Genomic DNA, 27,632 nt, shown 5'->3' on the forward strand with positions numbered 1-27,632 from the left:
GTCCAAGCGCCGGAGTCCGATTCTTCCGGCTGGTTTGCTGGTTGATTTCCAGAGTTTTGCTCTGTCAGTTTGGATTATACCTCTCCCCAGGAACAGACGAATTGCTCTCCGCTCAGGTGCTTCTAATGGGATTGTTTACGGGCTGACCCATTGCTCAGACCTGTTCTCACCCTACCTCTCTTGTCTCTCTGCCTCCCCTCCCTTCCCCTCCTCACCTCTCCTCTGCCTCTCCCTACCACAGATCGCTCTCCCCTTGCCACACTCGAGGCTGTCCTGCACAATCCTCGCCGATTTGATTTGACACAAAAGACGCATTTCACCGTAAATTCGATGTACTTGAGACAAGGCTCAACTCTTTTCCTCCCTCTCCCCCATCATTTCTCCACCTCTCGCCCTATCCTCCGTCCTTTCTCCACTCCACTCTCCTTTCCTCTTTCCCTTTATCCCGTCCTTCTCTCTCTCTCTCTCTCTATCTTCCTCCCCTCTCCCTCTTCTCTGGTCCTCCCCACTCCTTCTTCGCTGAGGATGTCAGTCTCCTGCTGTTTCCGTTGTTGAACCCCCTCCCTCGCTCTGTGAGAGGGAGTTTGGGTGGGGGGAGCGAATGCGCCCTCCTCCCTGCCACACCCCCTCCCCCCTTTGTCTCAGTCGCTCCGCCGCCGAGGAGATGGTCGGAGCTACGGATCGAGCTTGGCACCAGCTCTCCGCTTTCGACCGAGGTCTCCGCCGTCTCAACCCGCTCACCCTCGGGAAAGTGACACCGTCGTCCCTTCACACCATAAGCCGTGCAGCGACCGCAGTAGGCACAGCACTCTGTGTGTGTGTATCTGTGTGACTGTGTATTGTGTGTGGAGTGCACCTGTATGTGAGAGTGTATGAGAGCACGTGTGCACCGTGCAGATGTGTCAGAGAAGGAAATGTAAGGGAGAGGATGTGTGTGAATGTGATCGTGAGTGCAGATGCGTGTATGTGTGTGTGTGTGTGTGTGTGGTGAGTCTGTGCGATAGTGGGGTGGTTATATGCTGTACATGAGTGTGTGGGGGTTGTTTGCGAGCGGTGAGTTTATGCGTGTGTGAAACAGTGTGAGAACTTGAAACATTGTGTGAGAGAGATACTGTGTGCGTGTGTGTGAGAGAGGGAGAAAGACCTAGACAGTGTGAGTGTGAGAGGGGGTGTGAGAGAGGGGGAGTAAGAGTGGTTGTGAATGAGTGCGGGGGGGGGGAGAAAAAGAGAAAGAAAGAGACAGAGAGAGAGGGAGTGTTGAGTAGCTGGGGTGTGAATTGATCCAGTCTGGGACCGACTCTTGCTCATTGCCGTTGTCCGGTGCCGCCTCTCGGGACGCCGGCCCAACAAATCCCTCTCACCGCCCGCCCGCCCAACACTTTACTTTCCTCCTACCCCTCAGCATAAACATCTCTCTCCTACCCTTCAGAGCCGCTTTTAACTCGTTGTGCCCCCAACCCCCCGCGGGGCTCCAACATATCCCCAGAGACGGGGACAACGGTGAGACCGATTGTCGGTGGGGCGGCGGCCACTCGGCCCTTCAGCGCCGTATTAACGCTGGCGCCACCCGCCCGGGTCTGCAACGTGTCGGCGTGAGATTCTGATGAAGAACACAACGGTCGGAGGCGCCTGCCTCCTCCTCCTCTCCGTCTCCGCCGCTTTCCCGGGACGCGGTGAGTAGATAATGACCATCCGGAAAGTCAATATCCCCCTCCCTTCCCTTCCCTTCCCACTGCCGCACCATCACTCTTCATCCCGAACCTGTCGTCCTGTTACGTTAGTTGTGGGAAACACTGAGGAGAAAAGTGAAGACGCAGGACAAACTCACCACCCCCACATATTGTGATCAAGCCTGGATCTCACCCTCACCTTCCCCGCTGGGGCGGACACAATGATGGTGAGGAAGAGAGGGAGTGGGCTTGGGGGGGGGGGGTGCGGTCGGGGAAGAGAAGGGGTACGATTGCATGGAAAAGATTCTTAGAGATAGGATCTCTGTGCATTTAGAGAATCATGGTTTGATCAGGGACAGTCAGCATGGCTTTGTGAAGGGCAGATCGTGTCTAACAAGCCTGATAGAGTTCTTTGAGGAGGTGACCAGGCATATAGATGAGGGTAGTGCAGTGGATGTGATCTATATAGATTTTAGTAAGGCACTTGACAAGGTTCCACACAGTAGGCTTATTCAGAAAGTTAGAAGGCATGGGATCCAGGGAAGGTTGGCCAGGTGGAATCAGAATTGGCTTGCCTGCAGAAGGCAGAGGGTGGTGGTGGAGGGAGTACATTCAGATTGGAGGATTGTGCCTAGTGTTGTCCCACAAGGATCTGTTCTGGGACCTCTACTTTTCGTGATTTTTATTAACGACCTGGATGTGGGGGTAGAAGGGTGGGTTGGCAAGTTTGCAGACGACACAAAGGTTGGTGCTGTTGTAGATATTGTAGAGGATTGTCAAAGACTGCAGAGAGACATTGATAAGATACAGAAGTGGGCTGAGAAGTGGCAGATGGAGTTCAACCCAGAGAAGTGTGAGGTGGTACGCTTTGGAAGGACAAACTCCAAGGCAGAGTACAAAGTAAATGGCAGGATACTTGGTAGTGTGGAGGAGCAGAGGGAACTGGGGGTACATGTCCACAGATCCCTGAAAGTTGCCTCAAAGGTGGATAGGGTAGTTAAGAAAGCTTATGGGGTGTTAGCTTTCATAAGTCGAGGGATAGAGTTTAAGAGTCGCGATGTAATGATGCAGCTCTATAAAACTCTGGTTAGGCCACACTTGGAGTACTGTGTCCAGTTCTGGTCACCTCACTATAGGAAGGATGTGGAAGCATTGGAAAGGGTACAGAGGAGATTTACCAGCATGCTGCCTAGTTCAGAGAGTATGCATTATGATCAGAGATTAAGGGAGCTAGGGCTTTACTCTTTGGAGAGAAGGAGGATGAGAGGAGACATGATAGAGGTGTACAAGATAATAAGAGGAATAGATAGAGTGGATAGCCAGCGCCTCTGCCCCAGGGCACCACTGCTCAATACAAGAGGACGTGGCTTTAAGGTAAGGGGTGGGAAGTTCAAGGGGGATATTAGAGGAAGATTTTTTACTCAGAGAGTGGTTGGTGCGTGGAATGCACTGCCTGAGTCAATGGTGGAGGCAGATACACTAGTGAAATTTAAGAGATTACTAGACAGGTATATGGAAGAATTTAAGCGGGGGTTATATGGGAGGCAGGGTTTGAGGGTCAGCACAACATTGTGGGCCGAAGGGCCTGTATTGTGCTGTACTATTCTATGTTCTATGACGAAGGGATAGGAGGTGAGGTGAAAGGTAGAACAGAGCAATGGGAGAGGAGGAGGCCGTACGGAGGTAAGGCGAGGAAGGGGAGGTGAAGGAAGGGGCGGAGTGGAGAGAAGGAGGAGGACGAAGGGTGGAGATAGGAGGACGGAGGAAGATGAGGGGGAGGAAGGATGGAGAAGAGATGAGGGTAGGGGTAGGATGCATGATGGGTCTGAACTCTGGCTCTCCCCATCATGAACATCACACCCTCCTGTCACCGAGGCTGGGGTTGGGGGGATTCACCTGGCCTATCCCACCCTACAACCCACAGCTGGGGGGCGGGGGGGGTGTGGTTTGTGACCGTGATCAGGGACTTCATTCGCTTGGCGGTTTTATAAGGCTTCAGGCTTCGGTGGGACCCACGCTGTGCCGACTGACTTACCCCCTCTATACTGAACAGTAGAGCCCAGGAACAGGCACTTCGGCCTATCGTGTCTGTGCCGACCGTGCTGCCAAATTAATCCAACCCCATCTCCCAAGCAATGACCATAGGCAGGTAAGGAGAGGCCAGCGAAGGGAACAGAAGAAGAGGGAAGGGTGAGGGAAAGAATCCTGCCATCAGGTTTGAGGGTATCCAGACGGAATATTAAGTGTGGCTCCTACACCATGAGGGTAGTCTCATCCTGGCACAAGAGGAGGCTGTGGACCGACATATCGGAAAGGGATAGGAATTAAACTGTTTGGCCAGCGGGAAGTTTCGCTTATGGTGGAGGGAGCGTGGGGGGCTGGATAAAATAGACCTGCAGTTTCTGACGGGTCTTACTAGTGTAGAGGAAGACGCTGGTAAAGTGTTGCCTCACCTGCGAGGACTATTTGGGGCCCTGAATGGAAATAAGAGAGGAGGTGAATGCGCAGGTCGAGCACTTTGGCTGCTTGAAGGAGTAACAGCTGAAGGGAGATTAGTGGGGTGGGATGAATGGACAAGGGAATCACGGAGGAACAAAGGGAATGACATTTTACAGGAGATGGGGTGTAAGGGGTACAGTCGAGATAACAGTGGAATCTGGAGGTTTATAAAAGATGCTGATATACAGTTTGTCTCCGGACATGGAGGCAGATCGAGAAACGGAAGGGAGTGTCGGAAATGGGCCAAGTGACTTTAATGGCAGGGTGGAAGTTGGAGGCAAAGTTGATGAAATTGACGAGTTCAGCAGGCATACGTGAAGCAGCACCAATGCAGTCGTCAATGCAGCGGAGGAAAAGCTGGGGAAACATTTCCGGGGAAGGCCTAGAACTAGACTGTTCTACATAGCCAATGAGAAGACAGATATAACCGGGGCCCATGGGGGTGCCTATGGCTACCCCTTATATCGAAGAAAGTGGGAGAAGCCGAAGGAGAAGTTGTTGAAGATGAGGACCATTTCTGGAGGAGGGGAACTGGTTGGCTCTTTTTTTTGACAAAGAAGTGGAAAGTTTTAAGTCCATCTTGATGCCGGGATAAAACTGTATAACGACTGGACATCCACAGTGAAATTGAGACGGTCAGGGCAGGGAATTGAAAGTTGTTGGGGAGATCGAAAGCATGTGAGGGGGAAGGGGACGTCGACTCAGACCATGAGAGGCCTGCGTCGGGCATCTTCATGCCTTACAAGGCGCAGATTGGAAGTCTGTGTGGGGCGCCACTCCTCGCACAGACACTAGAGCAATGTGTGATTAAGTGTCTTGCTCAAGGGCACAAACACGCTGCCATAGCTGAGGCTCGATCTAGCGACCTTAAGGTAACTAGACGAACGCCTTAACCACTTGGCCACGTGCCCTACATGTGAAGTGTCGTGGATGTAAGTGGAAGGGACTGAACCAAGGGGGATAGAATGGAATCGAGACTTGAAGGCACCAGTTCAGTAGGACAGAAGCAGGCAGAGACAATGGGCCTGCACGAACAATCCAGTTTGTGGATATCGGTAGGGGGTAGAAGCGAGCAGAGCGGGGTGAGGGAGCTATGTGTTTGGTAGCAGTGGATGGGAGTTCTCCAGAGTGCATGAGGTTAGTGATGGGTCTGATTTTCTGATAGTCTGGTGTGGGGTCCTCTTCAAGAGAAGGTGTCTGCGAGTTGCATCAAAATGTAGAGGTCAGTCCGCTGCATTACAACAGCAACCCTTTGGTGGGTTTGGCGGTCAGTTTGGGATTGGTGCGGAGAGAGTGCGTTCAGAGTGGTGAGGGTCGAGGAATAGTGAGGAATGCTGAGCAATGCCTCGTTGGCAATTGGAGATGAGAAGATGCAAGGCAGGCAGTGAACCAGAGCGGAGTGTCCAAGAAGAAGAGGGGGGTTGAAGATGGCAGGAGGGGTCATCCGTGCGGGGTGGGGAATTCTTGACGAACAGGGAGCTCGTAAGTTGTAGGTATATTGGCGTCAGAAACATGGTGATAATTATGGGCTGCCCAGCACAATCCTCGGACTGCGATGGTCGTTGACGCAAACGACACATCTCACTCTGTGTTTCGATGCTTCGACGGACATGTGAGAAATAAGGTTAATGTCTAACACGCGAAGTGCAGCCTAACGCAAGTTTATACGGCTGCAACAGGATCTCCCGTCTTTAAATTGTGCAGGTCGGTGCGAGGGGGCGAACGGAGAATAAAGCTGGAGTTAGTGTAGCACAGCTTTCTTAAGGTTGTCATAGCGGGGAGTGCGGAGTGGGGATGGGCTCCCCCTGATCCACCCCCAAATAAATGCTCCCAAGCTTCTCAGATAGAGTCTCACAAACAAGTCTGACTCCTGGCCCGCACTTGCGGTTTAGCTACTAAGCCCGGTGGAACCGTTTCTGCTGATAGGAGAAGGGGCAACTGCGCCTTAAAACACGTCGCTCCGGGCAGATGGGGCTCGTCAGCTCGTCTTATCCTTAAATCTCAGCTGCCTTGCCGCTATACCCATTCACCTCGAGAGGAAAGCCGGAACAAAAATCCCGAGCTGGAGTTCTTAAGAAGTTCAACTCTGATTGGCAACTCGCTGGTGCCAAACCGGATCAGTCTCCGCCGCTCTTTCGGGTTCAGCAGCTGCATGGGGGTGGGGGTAATTCTGCTGCATGGGCAACAGCTTCCTTTTCATATTGTACCGTCCTGGCTTCCGTATGAACCACAGCTTGGGCACAACATCCGTGGTCGATCAACGGAGGGCCACTCTCCATTGTAGGAGAAAGTAAACGCACTGCACGTTCCACACTCCAGAAAATCTGCAGATGCTGGAGACCCGGAGCAACACACACACACACACACACACACACACACACAATGCTGAAGGGACTCAGCAGGCCAGGCAGCATCTGTGGGGAAAGCGCGAAGAGTCCGGCTTCTCTTCCTTTCCGATCATGATGGAGGGTATCGGCCTGAACCTTTGCCTGTTTACTCGTTTCCACAGATGTTGCCTGGCCTGCTGAGTACGTGGCCAAGTGGTTAAGGCATTGGACTAGCGATCTGAAGGTCGTGAGTTCGAGCCCCAGCTGTGGCAGCGTGTTGTGTCTTTGAGCAAAGCACTTAATCACACATTGCTCTGCGACGACCCTGGTGCCAAGCTGTATGGGTCCTAATGCCCTTCCCTTGGACAACATCGGTGTCGTGGAGAGGGGAGACTTGCAGCATGGGCAACTGCTGGTCTTCCATACAACCTTGCCCAGGCATGTGCACTGGAGAGTGAAGACTTTCCAGGCACAGATCCATGGTCTCGCAAGACTGAAGTACCTTGAAATGCGTGTCTTGTATTTATCCATCCAGATCAAGTCCTTGCACAGTGCACAAGGTGAAACCAAAATAAAAACTGGAACCCAGCATAGTCAGACAGCATCTGTGGAGGGGAATACACACAGCTGATGTTTCGGGTCGAGAGCACTAGTCCCGAAGAAAGTCTCGACCCGAAATTTCGGCTGTTTATTCAGTTCCATAGATGCTGCCTGACTTTTCGAGTTCCTCCAGCATTTTGTGGTTGTTGCTCTAGATTCCCAGCGTCTGCAGAATCTCTTGTGCTTGAAACAGTAAGAGAAAGCAGAATAAAATACATCAGGTGACCGAGACGGTACCGTGCAAATAAATCGATCATTACGATGACGATTATGAGGTCCATTTTGTCGTTCCGGGGGAAAGAAAGTCATTGGGTGTATTTAAAGCAGGTAGGCTCTTGATTAGTCAGGGCGTCAAAGGTCAGGGGAAGAAGGCGGGGTGGGGGGTGGGGAGGGAATTATAAAACAGCCGTAATGGAACGGCGGAACAGACTCGAATGGCTAAATGGCCCAATTCTGCTCCTTTATTTTATAATCTTATGGTCTTTACCAGTCTTGGTATAACGGTGTAGCAAATGTCCTTGAGTGCGTGTCTGTCTCCACAGACGCTGCCTGACCCACCGGCTGAGTGCTTCCGGCAATCTCTTTGTTCCGGATGTCCAGCAACAGAGCTCTTTGGTTTTAACCACTTCTCTTTCCCTCAGCACCTGACCTCCCCCAGCACGACAGCGCCAGGTCGCCTGGGCAAGAGTGGAAGGGTTCATGTTCCTGAGCCTCCCCGCGGCTGCTTCAACCCCCATCCTTTGCGACAATTCACCGCCCCATTTAGCAAGAGGGACTTTTCCCTTCCCACCCCTCTATAACCCCCACCCCCATCTTCCTGCAGCCATGGACTGCGGGAAGGGAGCGGAGGAGGAGAGAGGAGACACAGTGGGGCAGCGAGAAGGAGCTGACAGACACGGCTGGGGCGGGGGTGGGATGCCGTGATTACGGTGGGATTTGTCCAAGTTAATTCTCTCTCCACATGAGAGGCACGCAACAGTGTTCAGCCAACACCTGGATTCTGATTTAATTAACGGCCTGTAAGGGAAGTAAAAGTGAGTTAAATAGAAGAGTGATTCAATATTTATAGAATACGGCATAGTATGGTAGCGGTTAGTATAGGTTTTACAGCGTCAGCGAAGCGGGTTCAATTCTTGCCGCTGTCCGTAAGGGATTCGTATGTTCTCCCCGTGATTGCGTGGGTTTCCTAGAGTCATAGAAAAGTACGGCACAGAAACAGGACATTCGGCCCATCTAGTACGTGCCGAACCATTTATACTGCCTACTCTCATCGACCTATACTGGGACCATGACCCTCCATGTACCAATCCAAGCTTCCCTTGAGCATTGAAATCGGGCTCGCAAGCACCACTTGTGCTGGAGGCTCATTCCACACTCTCAGAACCCTCGGAGTGAAGAAGCTTCCCCTTGTGTTCTCCTTAAGTTTTTCACCTTTCCCCCTAACCTATGACCTCTAGTTGTAGTCCCACCTAACCCCAGTAGAAAAAGCCTGTTTGCAGTTCCTATCAACTCTCTCTCTGTCTTCTACGTTCTGAGGAATAAATTCAGAGCCCATTCAACTGCTTTGGTTTCTTCCCAAATTCCAAAGAAAATTCCAGGTTAATTGTTTGGGGAGGGAACGTCGACCCAGACCATGAGTGGCCTGCGTCAACGACCTGCACTCAGCCCATAACCCTCCATTCCTTTCCTGTCCATATAGCTGTCCAGTTTAACTTTAAATGACAATATCGAACCTGCCTCAACCACTTCTGCTGGAAGCTCGTTCCACACAGCTACCACTCTCTGAGTAAAGAAGTTCCCCCTCATGTTATCCCTATGTGCAGGCATTGGACAGTGTCCAGAGGAGGTTCACAAGAATCATTCTGGGAATGAAGGGTTAACGTATGAAGAGCGTTTGATGGCTCTGGGCCTGTACTCGCTGGAGTTTAGAAGACTGAGGAGGGACCTCATTGAAACCTATCGAATATTGAAAGCACAAACACGAGGAATTCTGCAGATGCTGGAAATTCAAGCAACACACATCAAAGTTGCTGGTGAACGTAGCAGGCCAGGCAGCATCTTTAGGAAGAGGTACAGTCGACGTTTCGGGCCGAGACCCTTCATCCTGACGAAGGGTCTCGGCCCGAAACGTCGACTGTACCTCTTCCTAGGAATATTGAAAGACCTGGATGTGGGGAAGATGTTTCCTATAGTGGGGGCTTCCAGGACAAGAGGGCACAGCCTCTCTTTAGAACGGAGATGAGGAGGAACTTCCTTTGCCAGAGAGTTGTGAATTTGTGGAATTGAAGCCACGGACTGTGAATACCAAGTCATTGGGTATATTTAAAGCGGAGGTTGATAGGTTCTTGATTCGTCAGGGCGTTGAAGGTTACAGTGAGAAGCCAGGAGAATGCGGTTGAGAAGGATAGTAAATCAGCCACGATGGAATGACGACAGACTCGATGGGTCAAATGGTCTACTCCTTTTCCTATGTCTTCTGGTCTTATTTATACCGTGGGATGCTGTCTCCGACAGTCTACCCTGCCTGTGCCTCTGATAACGTAACGGTGGACCGCCGTCCATGCCCTCCCGCTTCACGGCCTTTGTCGGGAAGAGTGCGAGATAGATCAGACCCCGGGGACGGTGCTCATACCATACCAGGCAGACAGAAACAGTTCGCGTTGCAGGTGCAAGACCCTTCGACAGAACACAAGCTCATCCGCAAAGTGTGTCCCTCTGCACCGAGGCCACCAAACCAGCCGCGTTTTACCGGCGAACGGTTCACACTCCCGACATCTCGCAAAAAGTTTGGTTACGTGAAGGCGTTGACTCCCGGGAGAGGGGTACTGAGGGATACTATGTGAGAGCGGTACTGAAGGAGAGTTACGCGCCGGGAGGGACTGTACTGAGGGAGCGCCGCACCTCGGAGGGGCAGTACGGGGCAGTAATTAGGGGGTATCACACAGCGGTAATGACAGAATTCCACTGCGGGAAACACGGTACTGAGGGAGCGGCGCACGGCAGGGGCAGTACTTGAGGAGGTGTCACCCTGCGGGAACAATGGTAATATAGGAGGTTCGCAGTGTGGAAGGGTCGGTACCGAGGGAACACCACACTGTGGGGGAGCAGTAGTGATATGGAGCGCCTCATTTTGCAAAACCGGTACTGAGGGAGCGTCACACTGTAGGAGAGGCAGACCGAAGACATTGGCCCCAAGCATTCTATATCACTACAGCGCCAACATTAACTCGCCGTCCACATGGAAGTCCCAATGCTATCGAAGTCCACGATACGGGAGTTGTACAATCATTAGTCATAGTCATAGTCGTAGTCATACTCTATTGATCCCGGGGAGAATTGGTTTTCGTTACAGTTGCGCTATAAATAATAAATAGTAATAAAACCATAAATAGTTATATAGTAATATGTAAATTATGCCAGGAAATAAGTCCAGGGCCAGTCTATTGGCTCAGGGTGTCTGACCCTCGAAGGGAGGAGTTGTAAAGTTTGATGGCCACAGGCAGGAATGACTTCCTATGATGCTCTGTGTTGCCTCTCGGTGGAATGAGTCTCTGGCTGAATGTCCTCCTGTGCCCAACCAATACATTATGTAGTGGATGGGAGACATTGTCCAAGATGGCATGCAACTTAGACAGCATCCTCTTTTCAGACACCACCGTCAGAGAGTCCAGTTCCATCCCCACGACATCACTGGCCTTACGAATGAGTTTGTTGATTTTGTTGGTGTCTGCTACCCTCAGCCTGCTGCCCCAGCACACAACAGCAAACATCGGGCCAATTAACGGTGACATCGAAGGAAAAAGCTGATATTGTGGTCCAAAAGGTAGAGAGCACTAGGGTTTGGATAGTTTCCGGATTCTGCAAAGAAAGATCACCACAGGGAAATTTGAATCCAGAGCATCTGACCAGAAAGATAAAAATAAGTTGTAAAAGCAGATTTAATAGAAAGGGAAGTATTAACAGGGGTTAATAAGGGTCACCGTCTGAAACAGCACAATCTAGGTTAGGTTAGAATGAAACAGCCCCATCATGGGCACTAGCGTCCCCAGCGTCGAGGACATCTTCAAAAGGCGATGCAGGACTGAAGGTTCTGAATCTAAGTGTAGGTGATATTTAGAGCGAGGTGGATGAACCCGTGGCGCAATGAGAGATTGGTCAGTATGACATTGTGTGCGTCACTGAGTCCTGGCTGAAAGGAGGTCACAGTTGGGAACTTAACATGAGCATCGAAAGGACAGGCAGGGAGGCACAGGCAGGGTGTGCCTCTGTTGGTAAGAGATAGAATTACCCCTTTAGAAAGCGGTGACATGGGGTCAGAGGATGTTGAGTCTTTGTGGGTGGAGTTAAGAAACTGCAAGGGTGAAAAACATTATGGGAATCAGAATAGACTTCATATATAGATTGTATTAGGGTGCTTAAAATAAAGCAAACCTGAAGAGGCAGTGATTATAATAAGATTGAATTCATACTGCAATTTGACAGGGAGAAGCACAAGTCAGATGTATCAGGATTGTAATGGAATAAAGGGAATTACAGAGGCATGAGAGAGGAGCTTGCCCAGTGGATTGGAAAAGGATACCGGCGGGGATGACGGCAGAGCAGAGATGGCTGAGGTTTCTGGGAATAGCTCACAAGGTGCAGCGTAGATACGTCCCACGGAGGAAATTGTTCTCAAATGGCAGGGATAGGCAACCGTGGCTGGCAAGGCAAGTTAAGGACTGCGTAAAAGCCAAGGAGTGGGCATATAATGTAGCAAAATTGAGTGGGAAGTTGGATGATTGGGATGTTTTTAGAATCCAACAAAAGGCAACTAAAAAGCTATAAGAAGGAAAAGATGAAATATCAAAAATCAGAATCAAAATCCTTTATTATCGCCAAGTATGTGGACACACACAGGGAATTTGATGCCGGTTTCCCTGAGCTCTCGCTGTACAGAATCAAAAAGCAAACAAAACAATAGTGCAAATAATCGTGAACTATATACAAAAAGGTGTGCCCGTGTATGTACAGGTGGACTTGGTTTATAATAGACTAAAATTCAAGTGTTCATAAGACTGATGGCATACGGAAAGAAACTGTTCTTGTACCCATTTGTCCTGGCATACAGTGATCTAAAGCGCCTACCAGAAGGAAGGAATTGGAACAGGTGATGTCCAGGGTGTGATGGGTCTACAATGATGCTGCTGGCTCGCTTCCTGACTCTAGATGCATATAAGTCCTGGATCGAGGGCAGCTTCACACCAATAATCCTTTCCGCAGCCCTGACGGTTCTTTGGAGTCTATTCTTGTTTGGTAGCTGATCCAAACCAGACAGTGATGGACGAACAGAGAACAGACTGGATTATTCCTGAATAGAATTGAATCAGCAGCTCCTGAGGCAGGTTGTACTTCCTGAGTTGACATAGAAAATAGAAAAAGATGCAAACCAGCCAATAATATAAAGCAGGGTACTGAACGTTTTTTCCCCAGTTATATAAAGAGTAAAAGGGAGGTGAGAGTTGATATTGGACCACTCGAAAATCATGCTGATGCGGTAGTAATGGGGGACAAGGAAATAGTGGATGAAGTTGATGCATACTTTGCATCAGTCTTCACTGTGGAATACACTAGCGGTGTGCGAGAGATCCGTGAGTATCAAGGAGCAGGAGTGAGTACAAAGAAAAGGTCCTAAGCAAACTGAATCGTACGGTATTCACTGCGACAGTGTGATCCCCTGACAACTTAACCTCTCTGTCTCTGGTTTGCTTCCAGTCTGTGGTCAGGAGAGGACGCACTCCCAGACCGAGGAGCGACTTTTCAAGCACCTCTTCACCGGCTACAACCGCTGGTCCAGGCCTGTGGCCAACAGCTCGGACACTGTCATCGTCAACTTCGGCCTCTCCATTGCCCAGCTCATTGACGTGGTGAGATACGAGTGTTTCTTTCCTCAGTGTGGGGGTAGGGTTGGCCTTTGTACTCGCACCGGGTAGATGGAGACCGGAAGGAGAGGAAAGGATTGTAGCGGGAAAACACGTCAGGCTGTCCCAGGTAAGTGGGTCTCGGGATTGGATGTCTGTGCGAACAGGAGGCACAAGGGCCAGTGCTGGCAAGCCCAGAGTTCACGAAGCAGTCCCGGCGTCGGTACAAAAAAATTGGAGCCTGAAAGTTGAATGGAATCCTGATTGCCAAAGGACGGAAACTTGGAGACCTGTCTGAGTGTGAGTGTGTGCGTGAGAAGGGGCTGTTTCTTGCAGCTGCTGTTATGTTGCTAATTGTGTTCCGTGTTAGTCTGTTGAACATTGTGGGTGGGCTGTTATGGCGCTGGAATATACGGTGACACATTCAGATCCAGTGGTGCCGCATCCAGCTATCTCGGTGATATTTGCTGCGTTCTTCATGCCTGTCCGGGGCCGCGGTTCCCTGATCTACTGTCCAGGGACTCAGTTCTCTGACCCACACTTTCCGTTCTGGACGCAGCTATTCAGATCGACAGGTTCACAATACACTGCTGAGTCTTTTAAAGGTAAGGAGGATGGAGTATGCTTCATGATCAACTCGTCGTGCTGTGCAAACGTGGCAGTGCTGCCTTAATCCTGTTCACCAGACCTGGAACACCTTGAAATCGGGTGCCGGCCATTTTACCTGCCGCGGGACATTTCAGCGATCATTTTGGTAGCGGTGTATATCCCACCGCAGGCCAATGACAAACAGGCTCTAGACGAACTGTGCAAAGTGATCAACAGGCAAGAAACTGCATGTCCTGATCCCTTCTCCGTCATTCTGAGGGATTTTAACCAGGCCAACTTGAAAAGGTATCTAAACAACTACATATTGCTTGTAGTACCAGTGGAGCCAACACACTGGACCACAGCCACACCACTATCGAGAGTGCTTACAGTGCTATCCCACACCCACACTTCAGAAAGTCTGATCACCTAGCTGTGCTTCTACTCCCTGAGTATAGGCAGAGACTGAAGACTGCAGCACCAGTAGTGAAGACCAAGAAAGTATGGACAAGGGAGGCACAGGAGCACCTACAGGACTGCTTTGAATTGGTAGACTGGACTGTATTCAGGGATCAGTTTTCGAGTTTCAATGAGTACGTCACTGAGTTAATTAAAACCCGTGTGGATGAGTGTGCGCCCACGAGAACTTACTGTACAGTACAAATCAAAAGCAGGTTCTTAGTCTGCTGAAGGCTGGATCTGTGGCATTCAAGCCTAGTGACCCAGGCCTGTACAAGAACACTAGGTGTGACTTGTGGAAGGCTACTTCAAGAGCGAAGGAACAATTCCGAGCGAGGTTGGAGGCGACTTCGGATGCACGTCAACTCTGGCAGGGTTGCGGGACATTATTTCCGACAAAGTGAAACCCAATACCATGAATGGCAGTGACACTTCACTACCATGTGAACTCAACACCTTTGTGCTCGCTTTGAAAGGGAGAATAAATCTACAGCTGTGAGGACCCCTGCTGCACCCGGTGACCCTGTGATCTCCATCCAAGAGGCCAACATCAGGCTGTCTTTCAGGAGTGCGAACCCTCACAAAGTGGCAGGCCCCGATGGAGTACCTGGTAAGGCTCCGAAAACCTGTGCCAACCAACTGACAGAGGTGTTCAAAGACATTTTCATTCTCTTATTGCTACAGTCGGAAGTTCCCACCTGGTTCAAAAGGGCAACAATCATACCAGTGCCCAAGAAGAGCAGGATGAGCAGCCTTAACAGTCGTCCAGTAGCTTTCACGTCTACGATGATGGAATGCTTTGAGGTTGGTCATAGCTAGAATCAGCTCCTGTCTCAGCAAGGTCCTGGACCCACTGCTATTTACTGATCATCATAATAAGTCTATGGTGGACGCGATCTCATTGGCTTTTCATATGGCCTTAGATCACCTGGACAATACACACACTTATGTCAGGATGCAGCGGCTCTGTGTTTAACACGATCATTCCTACAGTCCTGATTGTAAAGCTATGGAACCTGGGCCTCTGTACCTCCTTCTGCAACTGGATCCTTGACTTCCTAACTGTAAGACCACAATCGGTGCAGATTGGAAACAACATCTCCACCTCACTCACAATCAATATTGGCACACCTCAGGGATGTGTGCTTAGCTCACTGCTCTACTCTGCTGACAGTCATGGCAGCTTCAATGCCATCTGTACAGTTGCTGATGATTCAACCATTCTTGGCAGAATCTCTGATGGCAACAAGGCGGTGTACAGGCGTGAGATATACCAGCTAGTTGAGTGGTGTCGCAGCAACAACCTTGAGCTTGATGTTAGTAAAATCAAACAGCTGACTGTGGACTTCGGAAAGTTTAAAGACAAGGAAACACACACCAGTCCTCATAGAAGGATCAGAAGTGGAGAGAGTGAACAGTTCCAAGTTCCTGAGTTTTAATATCTCTGAGCACCCATCTCAGTTCTAACATATCGGTGCAGCTATATAGAAGGCAAGACAATGGATGTATTTCATTAGGAGTTTGAGGAGATTTGGTATGTACCCTAAAACACTTGCAAATTTTTACAGATGTACCATGGAGAGCATTCTGACTGGCTGCATCACCATCTGCTACGGGCCGGTGGTTGGGTACCGCACAGGATCGAAATAAGCTGCAGGAAGTTATAAAGTTAGTCAGCTCCATCATGGGCACTAGCCTCTGTAGTATCCAAGACATATTCAAGGGCATCTTATTAAGGATCCCCACCACCCAGTAAATGCACTCTTCACACTGTTACCATCGCGATGGTGGCACACACTCACTGATTCAGGAACAGCTTCTTCCCCTCTGCCATCCGATTTCTGAATGGACATTCAACCCATGAAAACTACCTCACTACTTTTTTTTTATTTCTAGTTTAGCACTCTTTATTTAACTATTTAATATACATAAATGTATTTACTGTAATTCACAGTTTTTTCCTTATATTATCATGTATTTCATTGTACTGCTGCTACAAAGTTGACAAATTTCCCGGCATCTGCCAGCGATATTAAACCAGATTCTGATTCTGGATCTATCAAGGGCCCTACTCCTTGAATATCTGTTGGGGGCCCCAGTTCTTGGTCCATTGTCAGGGCCCCAGCTCCTTAATCCACTGCCCAGGGCCCCGGTTCCCTGATCCACTCTTTGGGGCCCAACACCCCGGTTCACTGTCTGGGACTCTGGTTCTGTGAGTCACTGTCAGTGACGTCAGTTCCTTGAGCCACTGTCCTGGGCCTGGCATCCTGATTCACTGTCCGAGGATCCATTTCTCTGATCCACTGTCCAGATTCCTGTACTCTCGTTAAACCTACTTTATTTCTTGTGCTTCTTTCAAACTTACTCTGCAGAATCTAAAATATATAAGGTGGAGGGAAGAGAAATGTCCTGATGCAGATCTCAAGCCAGAGTATCGACATTGCTCCCCAAGTACGTGACATGACCTGCTGAGTTGCTCCAGCAGTTTGTTTTTAGCTTGTTTTTAGAGATGCTTTATCTTCACTTGTTGCATGTATGTACATCGAAACATACCGTCATCATCATTATGTGCTGTGTCATGTGACCATCACTGATCTTGGCAAATTTTTCCACACAAGTGGTTTGCCATTGCCTTCTTCTGGGCAGTATCTTTACAGATTGGATGACCCCATCCATTATCAATACTTCTCAGCGATTTTCTGCCTGGCGTCAGTGGTCACATAACCAGGACTCGTGATATGAATCGGCTGCTTATACGACCATCCATCACCTGCTCCTCTGGCATCACGTGACCTGGATCAGGGGGCGAAGCGGGTGCTACACCTTGCCCAAGGATGACCTGCAGGTTAGCGGAGGGAAGGAGAGCCTTACACCTGCTTTCATAGAGACATATCTCCACCCTGCCACCCCACAAAACATACAATGAACAACGTTAAATCAGATCAGTGGGTATGTGCGGGGGGCAGGCCACAAATGTCACCATGCTTCTGGCACCGACATAGCATGGCAACGACTGACTAAGCCTGGCGCGCATGTCTTTGGCCTGTGGGAGGAAACCGGAGCAGAGCGAGAAATCCACGCGGTCACAGGGAGAGTGCACAAACTCCTTCGAGACAGCAGTGGGAATTGAACCCGAATCAGTGATCTCCGGCATTGGAAAGGGTTGTGCTAACAGCTATCCTACCATGGCCGCCCTAGGCACAGGCAGCAGGGATCTGGGCTGTGTGTTTACAGAGGGTGTAGGAGGGAAGGCTGACTCTACAGGCAGCGGTGGGAATTGAATTCTGATCTTACAGCTAGTGATGTAAGGGCATTGTGCTAACCTTCACACTGTAAACAGTAAGGCATGACATTAACGATTGTGAGCTCATCAGACTATGGGACCTTTGAATAGTGGGACAGAAACTGTCCCTGACCCTGGTGTTGCATGTTCTTCGGCATTTGTATCTTCTGCTCAAAGGGAGAGAAGAGGCAAGAGAGAACATTTTATTGAGATACTGTGTGGAATAGGCAGCTCCAGCTCTTCCAGCTACACCACTCAGCAACCAGCAGTTTAACCCTAGCCGAGGGGTTCCCAATCTTTTTTTTTGCCATGGACTTTTTTTTTATAGGCATCCATTAGTCTTGTGAGACCATGGATTTACACCTTGGAAGGTTTCCAGGGCGCAGGCCTGGGTAAGGTTGTATGGAAGACCACCACTTGCCCATGCTGTGAGTCTCCTTCTCCACGCCACCGATGTTGTCCAAGGGAAGGGCATGAGGACCGATACAGCTTGGCACCAATTTTGTCGCAGAGCAATGTGTGGTTAAGTGCCTTGCACAAGGACACAACACGTTGCCTCAGCTGAGGCTCGAACCAGTGACCTTCAGATCACTAGACCGATGCCTTAACCACTTGGACATGTGTCAACACAAGACCATTAAATAAGGAGTACATGGACCTCGGGTTGGGAACCCCTGTTGTAGCCTAGTCACGGGAAAACTTTGATGTCCAATTAACTTACCAACCTTCATGTCTTTGGATTGTGGGAGGAAACCCATGCGGTCGTGCAGAGAATGCACAAACTCATATAGACAGTGGCGGGTCTATGATAGGTGATGCCCTGATAATCTTGGCTGCTTTACTGAGCCAGCAGGATGTGTGGACAGACTCCACAATGGAAAAACTGGTTTCTATGATGTGTCCACAAATCTCTGCAGTTCCAGTGGTCACGTTGCAGTTGTCATACCCAACGATTGGTCAGCCGAAGGACCCATTTCTCTGCTGTCTGACTCTGTAATTCTGTGATTGTGGAGGAACTAGATGACAAATAAACACACTTATGTTCTTGGATGTTTAATGTTTAATGACCCCTCTACTGAATCATTTATATTCACATTGTGGTACATTATTTGTGTTGTGGACATTGAGAGCTTCTCATTCTCTCTGACAATTTCCCATAACTTGTAACCCTTTAACACTCCCAGGGAGCCTCCCTCCACACGCAGTCCTGTGCTGGGCAAGACGAAACATTCTCCGCAGTGAGTCGGTAATCATTCCCCACCCCCACCCCCTGTGTTCCACTGAGGTCTCGCGTAGACCAGCGATTTCTCAAAGCCGCCTCGACCTGGGTGCAGGAACTGCTCTGGGCTGACAGAAGACCCCACCCACACCGCATATCCTCCCTTCTCCCTTCTCCCATCAGACAGAAGATACAACAGCCTCAAAGCACATCCCACCAGGCACAAGGACAGCTAAAGACTATTGAATGGAACTCTTGTATGATAAGATGCACTCTTGACCTTACAGTCTGCCTCATTGTAATCTGTCTGCCTGCCCTACACTCTCTCTGTAACCGTTACACTTTTTATTGCACTCTGTTATGTTTTATCTTGTACTTTCAACACACTGTAATGATCTAATCTGTAGGAACAGTACGCAAGACAAACATTTCACTGTAACTCAGTACACGTGACAATAATAAACTAATGCCAAAAATCCTCTTGGCTCATTGTGGCACTTCTGTGGTCAGATAGCTTGCCAAGTCTGCTTATGCAGATGTGTACCCTGGATTGACTCTTTGAGCTAGAAAAGGTTCTCGGACTTTTCACAGAGCAGAATGTTCGGAGAGAGCACAGAACATCGCACGGTACAGGGCAACGTTCCCTCTCATTGTTTTTTTACAAGATGCGCAGAGCAACCATTGCTCTGTGTTACTTAGCCTAAAAACTGTGCGACATTTTAAATGAGGTTATATAGGGGAAATTTCCAGCTGCGCAGCTTGGTGGCATTTTAGTTGCATCCACACAGCCTCGACAGAACAGTGGTACGGGCCCTTCGTCCAATGATATTGTACCGACCTTAAAACTACTCCAAGATCAGCCTCATCCTCCCCTCCGACAGAGTCTAATGTTGCAGGATGTAATGCGAGGGTGTAATGCTGAGGCTTTGTAAAGAATTGCTCAGACTACCCTCGGGGTATTGGGAGCATTTTTGGGCCCCTTATCTAAGAAAAGATGTGCTGGCAGTGGCTGGCACTGGAGCAGGTGCAGAGGAGGGTAGCAAGAATGATTCTGGGAATAAAAGGGTTAACTTAGGTGGAGCTTTTGTTGGCTCTGGGCCTGTACTTGCTGGCATTTAGGAGGGAAACCTCTCAAATATTGAAAGGCCCAGATAAAGTGAAAGTGGAGAGGATGTTTCCAATAACATGGGAGTCTGTGACCAGAGGGCACAGCCTCAGAACAGAAAAATATCCATTAAGAACAGAGATGAGGAATTTCTTTAGACAGAGGGGAGTGAAACTGTGGAATTCATCACCACAGATGGATGTGGAAGCCAAGTCATTACGTATATTTAAAGCAGAAGTTGATAGGTTCTTGATTAATCAGGGCATCAAAGGTTCTGGGAAGAAGGCAGGAGAATGGGGTTGGGAGAGATAGTAAATGAGGCACGGTGGAATGGTGGAGCAGACGCGATGGACTTATTTCTGTTCCTATCTCTTATGGCGTTATTTTTCTCTGAAGAGAGAAGAGGAAGGCTCTAGAGGGATATGGTACATGGGAGAGTGGATGAAGGGTGCAGGAACATCAGGAGGGAGTGGGAGACAGTAAGAGAATGAGAAGGAAGGTGCAACGCTGCTGGAGGGGGAATACGGATATGGCCGAACACGGAGGAGAAAGAGAAAGTGACGAGGATTTGGAGGCAGGGTTGGACGTACAGTACAGGGAGGGGATAAAGAGTGTGGGGAGGGGGAGAACTTGTTTAAACAAGGAATTAGGGCAGTGCAGGGCAGAAGGAGGGGACATGAGGAAGGAGATAAGTGAGGGGATGATGTACAAGGGGAAGGAGGAGATGGGCAAGTGAGGGGAGGAGGGTGCATGGAAGGGGGGTTCATTCTGGAGGAGGGGGTCACAGAGGGGAGGAGAGTGCAGGGGGGAGGGGTTCAATCTGGAGGAGGTGAGTGGAGGGGAGAGGAGGGGAGTGAAGGGAGAGGGTTTAAATCTAGAGGAGTGGAAGGTATGGAGAGCAGGCATTAGAGTGTGGGGATGGGGTAGAAGTGTTGGGGAGGGTTCACCGGAAGGGAGGAGATTCCTGCCTGCCGATAACGCACAACCATTACAGGTCCTCCAAGTCTCCTCTCCACAATGACTTTCAGAATGGGGGGCCGGGGGTGGGGGGGAGCCCAGACCCTGGCAGGTTTTTCTCCTCAGGCATCAGGAATATCGGCCAACAGCAGCGGCTGCCTGTGGGATCTTGCTGTGTGAAGACTGCTGTCATGTTTCCCATGTCACCACTCCAAATTCCATCTCCACTGGTTGTCAGGAGCTTTGAGGTAAATCACAGTCAGCTTTATTAACACTGACTTCTGTCATAAAAGTTGTTATTTTGATTCAGCAGTACAGTGAAATACATAAAAAATACTGTAAATTACAAAATAAATAGTGCTAAAGGGAAATAACTGATAAGTGTTTATGGACCGTACAGAAATCTGATAGTGGAGAGGAAGATTTCTTCCTCATTCATTAAGCATGTGTCTTCAGGCACCTATGCCTCCTCCCTGATGGTAGTAACGAGAAGAGGGTACGTCCTGGGTGGTGACAGTCCTTAATGATGGATGCCGCCGTTCTTGAGTCAACGTCTTTTGAAGATGTCCTCGATGCTGCTGGGGAGTGTCGTGCCCATAATGGAGATGGCTGAGTTTGCAACCCTCTCACAAACAAGAGCAAATCTGCAGATGCTGGAGATCCAGGCAGCACACACAATATGCTCACAACACACTGGAGGAACTTGGGAGGTCGGGCAGCATCCGTGGAAATGATCAGTCAACGTTTCGGGCCTGAACTCTTCATAAGGACTGAAGAGGGAATGGGTAGAGGCCCTATAAAGGAGGTGGGGGGAGGGTGGGAAACCAATACCAAAAATCTTGCACCGCTCTCCGCTTTCCACAGGGATTGATCCCTCTGCGACTCCCTGATCCACACGTCCCTCCCTACGGATCTCCCACCCGGCACTTATCCCTGTAAGCATAAGTGCTACACCTGCCCCTACACCTCCCCTCTTGCCACCATTCAGGGCCCCAAACAGTCCTTCCAGGTGAGGCAACACTTCACTTGTGAGTCTGTTGGGGTCATCTATTGCATCCGGTGCTCCCGGTGCGGTCTCCTCCACATCGGTGAAACCTGACGCAGATTGGGGGACTGCTTCATCGAGCACCTCCGCTCCATCCAACACAACAAACAGGATCTCCCAGTAGCCACCCGCTTCGACTCTGCTTCCCACTCCCATTCAGATATGTCCATACATGGCCTTCTCTACTGCCATGATGAGGCTAAACTCAGGTTGGAGGAGCAACATCTCATATACTGTCTAGGTAGTCTCCAGCCCCTTGGTATGAACATAGAATTCTCCAACTTCCGGTAATTCCCTCCCCCACCCTTCCCCTATCCTTATGTCACTGTGCCTCCTCCCCCAGCTGCCTATCACCTCCCTCATGGTTCCGCCTCCTTCTACTACCCATTGTGTTTTCCCCTATTCCTTCTTCACCTGCCTATCACCTCCCTGATTCCCCACTCCACGCCTTTATCTTTCCCCTTACTGGTTTTTCACCTGGAACCTACCAGTCTTCTCCTTCCCACCATCCCCCCACCTTCTTTATAGGGCCTCTGCCCCTTCCCCCTACAGTCCTGACGAAGGGTTCCGGCCCGAAACGTTGACTGATCGTTTCCGCGGATGCTGCCCGACCTGCTGAGGTCCTCCAGCGTGCAGAGTATTTTGTGTTTACACACAACATGCTGGAGGAACTCAGCAGGCCAGACAGCATCTGTGGAAAAGATTCTGGCCAGATGAAGGGACTCGGCCTGAAACATCAGCAGTTTACTCTTTTCCATTGATGCTGCCTGACCTGCTGAGTTCCTGATTGTGCGTTGTTTACAACCCTCTGCTGCTTTTCCCGAGCCTGTGCATTGGCTCCTCCATGCCAGTCAGAGTGCTCTCCACCAAAATTCTCCTGAGTCTTTGTAAGACATAAAATTGCTTCAAACTCCTCATGAAGTAGAGCGACTGGTGCGCCTTCTTTGTGATTGCGTCAGTGTGCTGGGCTCAGGACAGATCCTCTGAGCAGGAACTTGAAGCCTGTCTCCCTTTCTACCACTGACCCTTTTCCTGAAATCCACGATCAATTCCTTCGTCTTTCTGATCTTCAGAGCAAGGTTCTGGCTGCTGCACCACTCATCCAGTTGTTCTATCTCATCCCTGTACTCCTCCTCATCGCCATCTGAAACTCTGTCAGCAGTTGTGTTATCAGCGAATCTATAGAAGACATTTGAGCTGTGCCTGGCCACACAGTCATCAGTGTAGAGAGAGTAGAGCAGTGGGTTAAGCACAGATCCTCAAGGTGTGCCAGTGTTGATAGTCAGCGAGGAGCAGGTGATTTATTACCGAATCCTACTGATTATGCAGATTAAATTAAAGTGGTATTTTGGGTTGGTATTGTAACGTGTGCTGAGTGAAAGGATTGTCTTGCATACCGTTCATATAGATCAATGTACTGAAGGGTATTGGGGCAGTACGGGGGAAAACAAAGAGAGCAGAATAAAATGTTACGTTTACACTGCAGGTAAAGAATAGGTGCAAAGCCAGTAAGATGTAGATTGAGGTCAAGAATCTCTTTAATAGTACTTGATAACAACGGGGTAGAGGCTGTCCTTGAGCTTAGTGGTTTGTCTCTGGGGGGGGCTGGTCTTAGTTCTGTGATGTCGCTGGGTTCAGTCAGGGACCCATAGTCAATACTGGCCCTCGTCAGCCATGGCCGCGTGGGCTGATTTATTTTCGGGTGAGCACGGGTCAGAGCTGATTGTTCTCTCTGTTCTGCCTCCTACAGGATGAGAAGAATCAGATGATGACCACCAACGTCTGGCTGAAGCAGGTGGGTCTGTCCTCGTTCTAGCACTTCCCAGCTCAGGCATCGCCAGCCCAGCATCTCCTCAGAGAATCATAGGCCCACGCAGCAGGGAAGCAGCCCTGATGCTAACCAGGATTCTCAACTATGCTAATACCACTTACCTGTGTTTGGCCCATATTCCTCTAAAGCAAGGGTTCCCAACCTGGACCTCTCAGTTAGTGTTAGGGGTCCACGGCATAAAAAAGAATTGGAACTCCTGCTCTAAACCTCTGTTTTCCGTGTACCTGTCCAAGTAGAACATGACAGCACAGAGAGATCACAGTGGCAAATTTACTTCAGCCTGGGGATGTGTGAAGTGATTCACTTTGGAAGATTAAATTTGAAAACAGAATACAAGGTTAAGGGCAGGTCTCTTAGTAGTGTCCGATCTGATCCCTAGGGTTCTTCCGGGAGTCGGGAATGATGAGCAGTCTTAATTCAAAGATTTCGGTTTATTTTAGAGTACAAACAAACATACAAATTCTAAGAAAACTAAATAAAGAATAGAGAAATGATGCTAAAGGGAATTAATGCTAAGGGTTGTAAGATAAAGGAATAAAGAAATAAATAGTGGCACTTCTGAAAAATTCATCACTTTTATAGGTAAAATAAAGAAAATCCCTTAGATAGGAATGAATTATTTAATAGGCTACATAATTAAAACAACTGCATCACGTGGGTCATGGGCTAATACTTAGCTAATGAAAAATGAGAGAGGTGATAAACCATTAGTTTAGCTGCTATAAGCACTTACTGCCAGTGAGTGTGAAAATACAAGGAGTTTGTTAGAAAGTACAAATCTTATAAAAAGCATTATTTAAAAAAACAGTCATTTCCAATAATAATATAGAGGAGCAGAGGGATCTGGTTGTTGTCTGTTGCTGCTCAAGTTGTACCGGTCTAAATGCATTTTACATGTTGTTAACACACTTGCCTCAGCCACTTCCCCTGGCAGCTCATTCCAAACTGACCATTCTCTGTGAACTCTCTCTCATCTCTCTCATCAATGGGAAAGAGGTGATGTGCATTAACCCCAATTCTCTGGATTTCATGGTCCCTTCTCCTCTCCTATCAAATTCTTTCTTCTCAGCCCTTTACCTGTTCCACCTATCATCTCCCAGCTTCTTACTTCCCCCCTCCTCTACCTGCCTACCTTCCCCCTCACCTGGTCTCATGTAACCACCCGCTGGCTTGTACATCTCCTCCTTCCCCTACCTTCTGGCTTCTGTCCTCTTCCTTTCCAGTCCTAATTAAGTTCTCTGTCTGGAGCATTGACTCCTTATTCCGCTCCATAGGTGCTGCCTGACCTGCTGAGTTCCTCCGTCATTTTGTGTGTGTTGTCTTGTTGTCCAGAGAACTGTTTTCATTGGCCAGCCTGATGGGATCTAAATGTTTAACCTACTCTAAGATCATTCTTATCCTTACCTCGCACATAGCTCTCAAGTTTTCTATCATCCATGTGCCCATTTAAGAGTTTCTTAAATGCCTCTATGTATTGCCTCTACCACCTGACAGCACGTTCCACACACCCACCAGTGTGTTGTAAGAAAAAACTCCCTCTGATATCTCCCCTATACTTTCCCCAACTCAGCTTACAATTAGCCATTACTGCCCGACGAAAAAAACCTGGTTGTCCACTCACTCTCTGTCTTTGCTAACCAGAGGGTGGTGAATCTGTGGAATTCATTGCCACAGACAGCTGCGGAGGCCATGTCATTGGGTGCATTTAAAGTGGAGGTTGATAGGTTTATGATTAGTCAGGGCTTCAAAGGTTATGGAAAAGGGGCCAAAAAATGGATTTCAGAGAGATAATAAATCAGCCATGATGGAATTACAGAGCAGACTTGATGGATTGAATGGCCTTATTCAGCTCCTATTTCTTATGGTCCTATCACGTTGTATCCCTCTATCGTCACCTCTCATCCTCCTACTGTATAGTCAATACTAGACGCAGTGATGAGCACAAAACAGCAGACCGGTGCAGAGGTTGCAGTGCACTGTGATGTTGTGGAATAAGAAACGTTAAAGTGGCAATAATGGAATAACCGAGATGGAGAGCGAAGAGTCCGAGAACGGGGCTCCTCATCGGGAATGGGATTGGTTCAGCGGTCTGAGTACAGTGGAGTACCGGTGTTTGCAGAGATATGGGAATGTTCCAAGTTGATTTACTCAGTAACAAGTGTCAACTGTATCGCCAATAACACAGTCACCTTTCACCCTCACAGTGACGCTTCACCGCTGACCTCCTGCCAGGTACTGTTCCAGCTCCTTGTAAACTCTGCATAACTCCTATTTGTCTCCTGTCTATTGTAGGAATGGTTTGACTACAAACTCACATGGGATCCTGGGGAGTTCGATAATGTAACCTCAATCCGTGTCCCATCTGAGATGATCTGGATACCCGACATTGTTCTGTACAACAAGTGAGTCTCACTGAGGATAGCTGGGGAGAGGTTGTGGAGAAGGTGGGAAGCTGAAAGGAGGATGGAACTGAAAATGTGGGGATCTATAGAGACCTGCTGATCAACTAGACTAACTTCCTGGAAGGTTCAAGTACAGGCGTGAAACGCAAACTGGACATTTGACATTCTAGTGGTAAATAAAACCCTGGTTAGACCACACTTGGAGTATTGTGTTCAGTTCTGGTCACCTCATTGTAGGAAGGATGTGGAAGTATTAGAGAGGATGTGGAGAAGATTTATCAGGATGCTGCCTGGATTAGAGAGCATGTCTTATGAGGGTTGGTTGAGCGAGCTTTTCTCTTTGGAGTGAGAAGTGACTTGATAGAAGAGTACAGAATGATAAGATGCATAGATCAGAGACTTTTCCCAAGGCAGAAATGCCTAGTAGGAGGGAACATAATTTTAAGGTGATTGGAGGTAAGAATAGGGAGATGTCAGAAGTAGCCTTTTCATGTCGAGAATGGTGGGTGCATGGAACCACTGCCAGGGTGGTGGTAGAGGCAGATACATTAGGAGACATTTACAAGACTCTTGATAGGGCACATGGAGGGAGGAAAAATGGAGAGCTGTGTGGGAGGGAAGTGATCTTTGAGGGAAGGGTTAGATTGATCTTGGAGTAGGTTAAAAGGTCGCAGAACATCATTTGCCAAAGGGCCTGTACAGTGTTGTAATATTCTATGTTCTGTGCTAAATTGGAGAATCCATGAGCAAGTTCTGGTACACAGATCCCAGTATAGATAAGGTGATGAGTGAAGCTCCCTCTATGCTGTATTGGCACAAAAAAATGGGTTAGAGACAGAGTAAAACTTCCTCAACATTGTCCCATTACATAGTCTCAGGGGAGGGTCAACACAGGTTAGATATAGAGTGAAAATCCCTCTACACTGTCCCATCACACACTCCCAGGGCAGGGACAACACGGGTTAGATACAGAGTGAACATCCGTCTGCACTGTCCTATCACACACTCCCAAAGCAGGGACAACACAGAATAGATACAGAGTGAACATCCATCTGCACTGTCCCATCACACACTCCCAAAGCAGGGACAACACAGAATAGATACAGAGTGAACATCCATCTGCACTGTCCCATCACACACTCCCAAAGCAGGGACAACACAGATTAGATACAGAGTGAACATCCGTCTGCACTGTCCCATCACACACTCCCAAGGCAGGGACAACACAGATTAGATACAGAGTGAACATCCGTCTGCACTGTCCCATCACACACTCCCAAGGCAGGGACAACACAGATTAGATACAGAGTGAACATCCGTCTGCACTGTCCCATCACACACTCGCAGGGCAGGGACAACACAGGTTAAATACAGAGTGAACATCCGTCTGCACTGTCCCATCACGCACTCGCAGGGCAGGGACAACACGGGTTAGATACAGAGTGAACATCCGTCTGCAGTGTCCCATCACACACTCCCAAGGCAGGGACAACACAGATTAGATACAGAGTGAACATCGCTCCAAGATTAACCTGTCACACACTGTCAGGGCAGTGACAGCACGTTTTAGATATAGAGTGAGTCTAAGGCTAGAGGACACAGCCTCGGAATAGAGGTGTGTCCTTTTAGAATGGATATGAGGAGGAATTTCTTTTGCCAGTGTATGGTACTCAGTCCAAAACATTGACTGTGAGAAGGATCTTAGCCAAAGCGTTGATTGTACTTTTTTCCATAGATGCTGCCTGGCCTT

The 27,632-nt window shown here is 49.0% G+C and overlaps 1 protein-coding gene across 1 annotated transcript in view; it reads left to right on the forward strand.

Annotated features, from left to right (window-relative positions):
* The first annotated feature begins 633 nt into the window (after positions 1–633).
* Positions 634–27,632, forward strand: part of LOC134350034 (neuronal acetylcholine receptor subunit alpha-2-like) — a 38,773-nt gene continuing 11,774 nt past the window's right edge. Inside the window, exons 1-5 of the mRNA XM_063054943.1 lie at positions 634–796; positions 1,430–1,673; positions 12,848–12,999; positions 23,400–23,444; positions 25,773–25,882. Of these exons, the coding sequence (XP_062911013.1) occupies positions 1,604–1,673; positions 12,848–12,999; positions 23,400–23,444; positions 25,773–25,882 (377 nt within the window). The 5' untranslated portion in view covers positions 634–796; positions 1,430–1,603. The remainder of the gene's footprint in view (positions 797–1,429; positions 1,674–12,847; positions 13,000–23,399; positions 23,445–25,772; positions 25,883–27,632) is intronic.

The sequence above is a fragment of the Mobula hypostoma genome, chromosome 8, assembly GCF_963921235.1.
Source record: "Mobula hypostoma chromosome 8, sMobHyp1.1, whole genome shotgun sequence".
NCBI classification, from domain to species: domain Eukaryota; kingdom Metazoa; phylum Chordata; class Chondrichthyes; order Myliobatiformes; family Myliobatidae; genus Mobula; species Mobula hypostoma.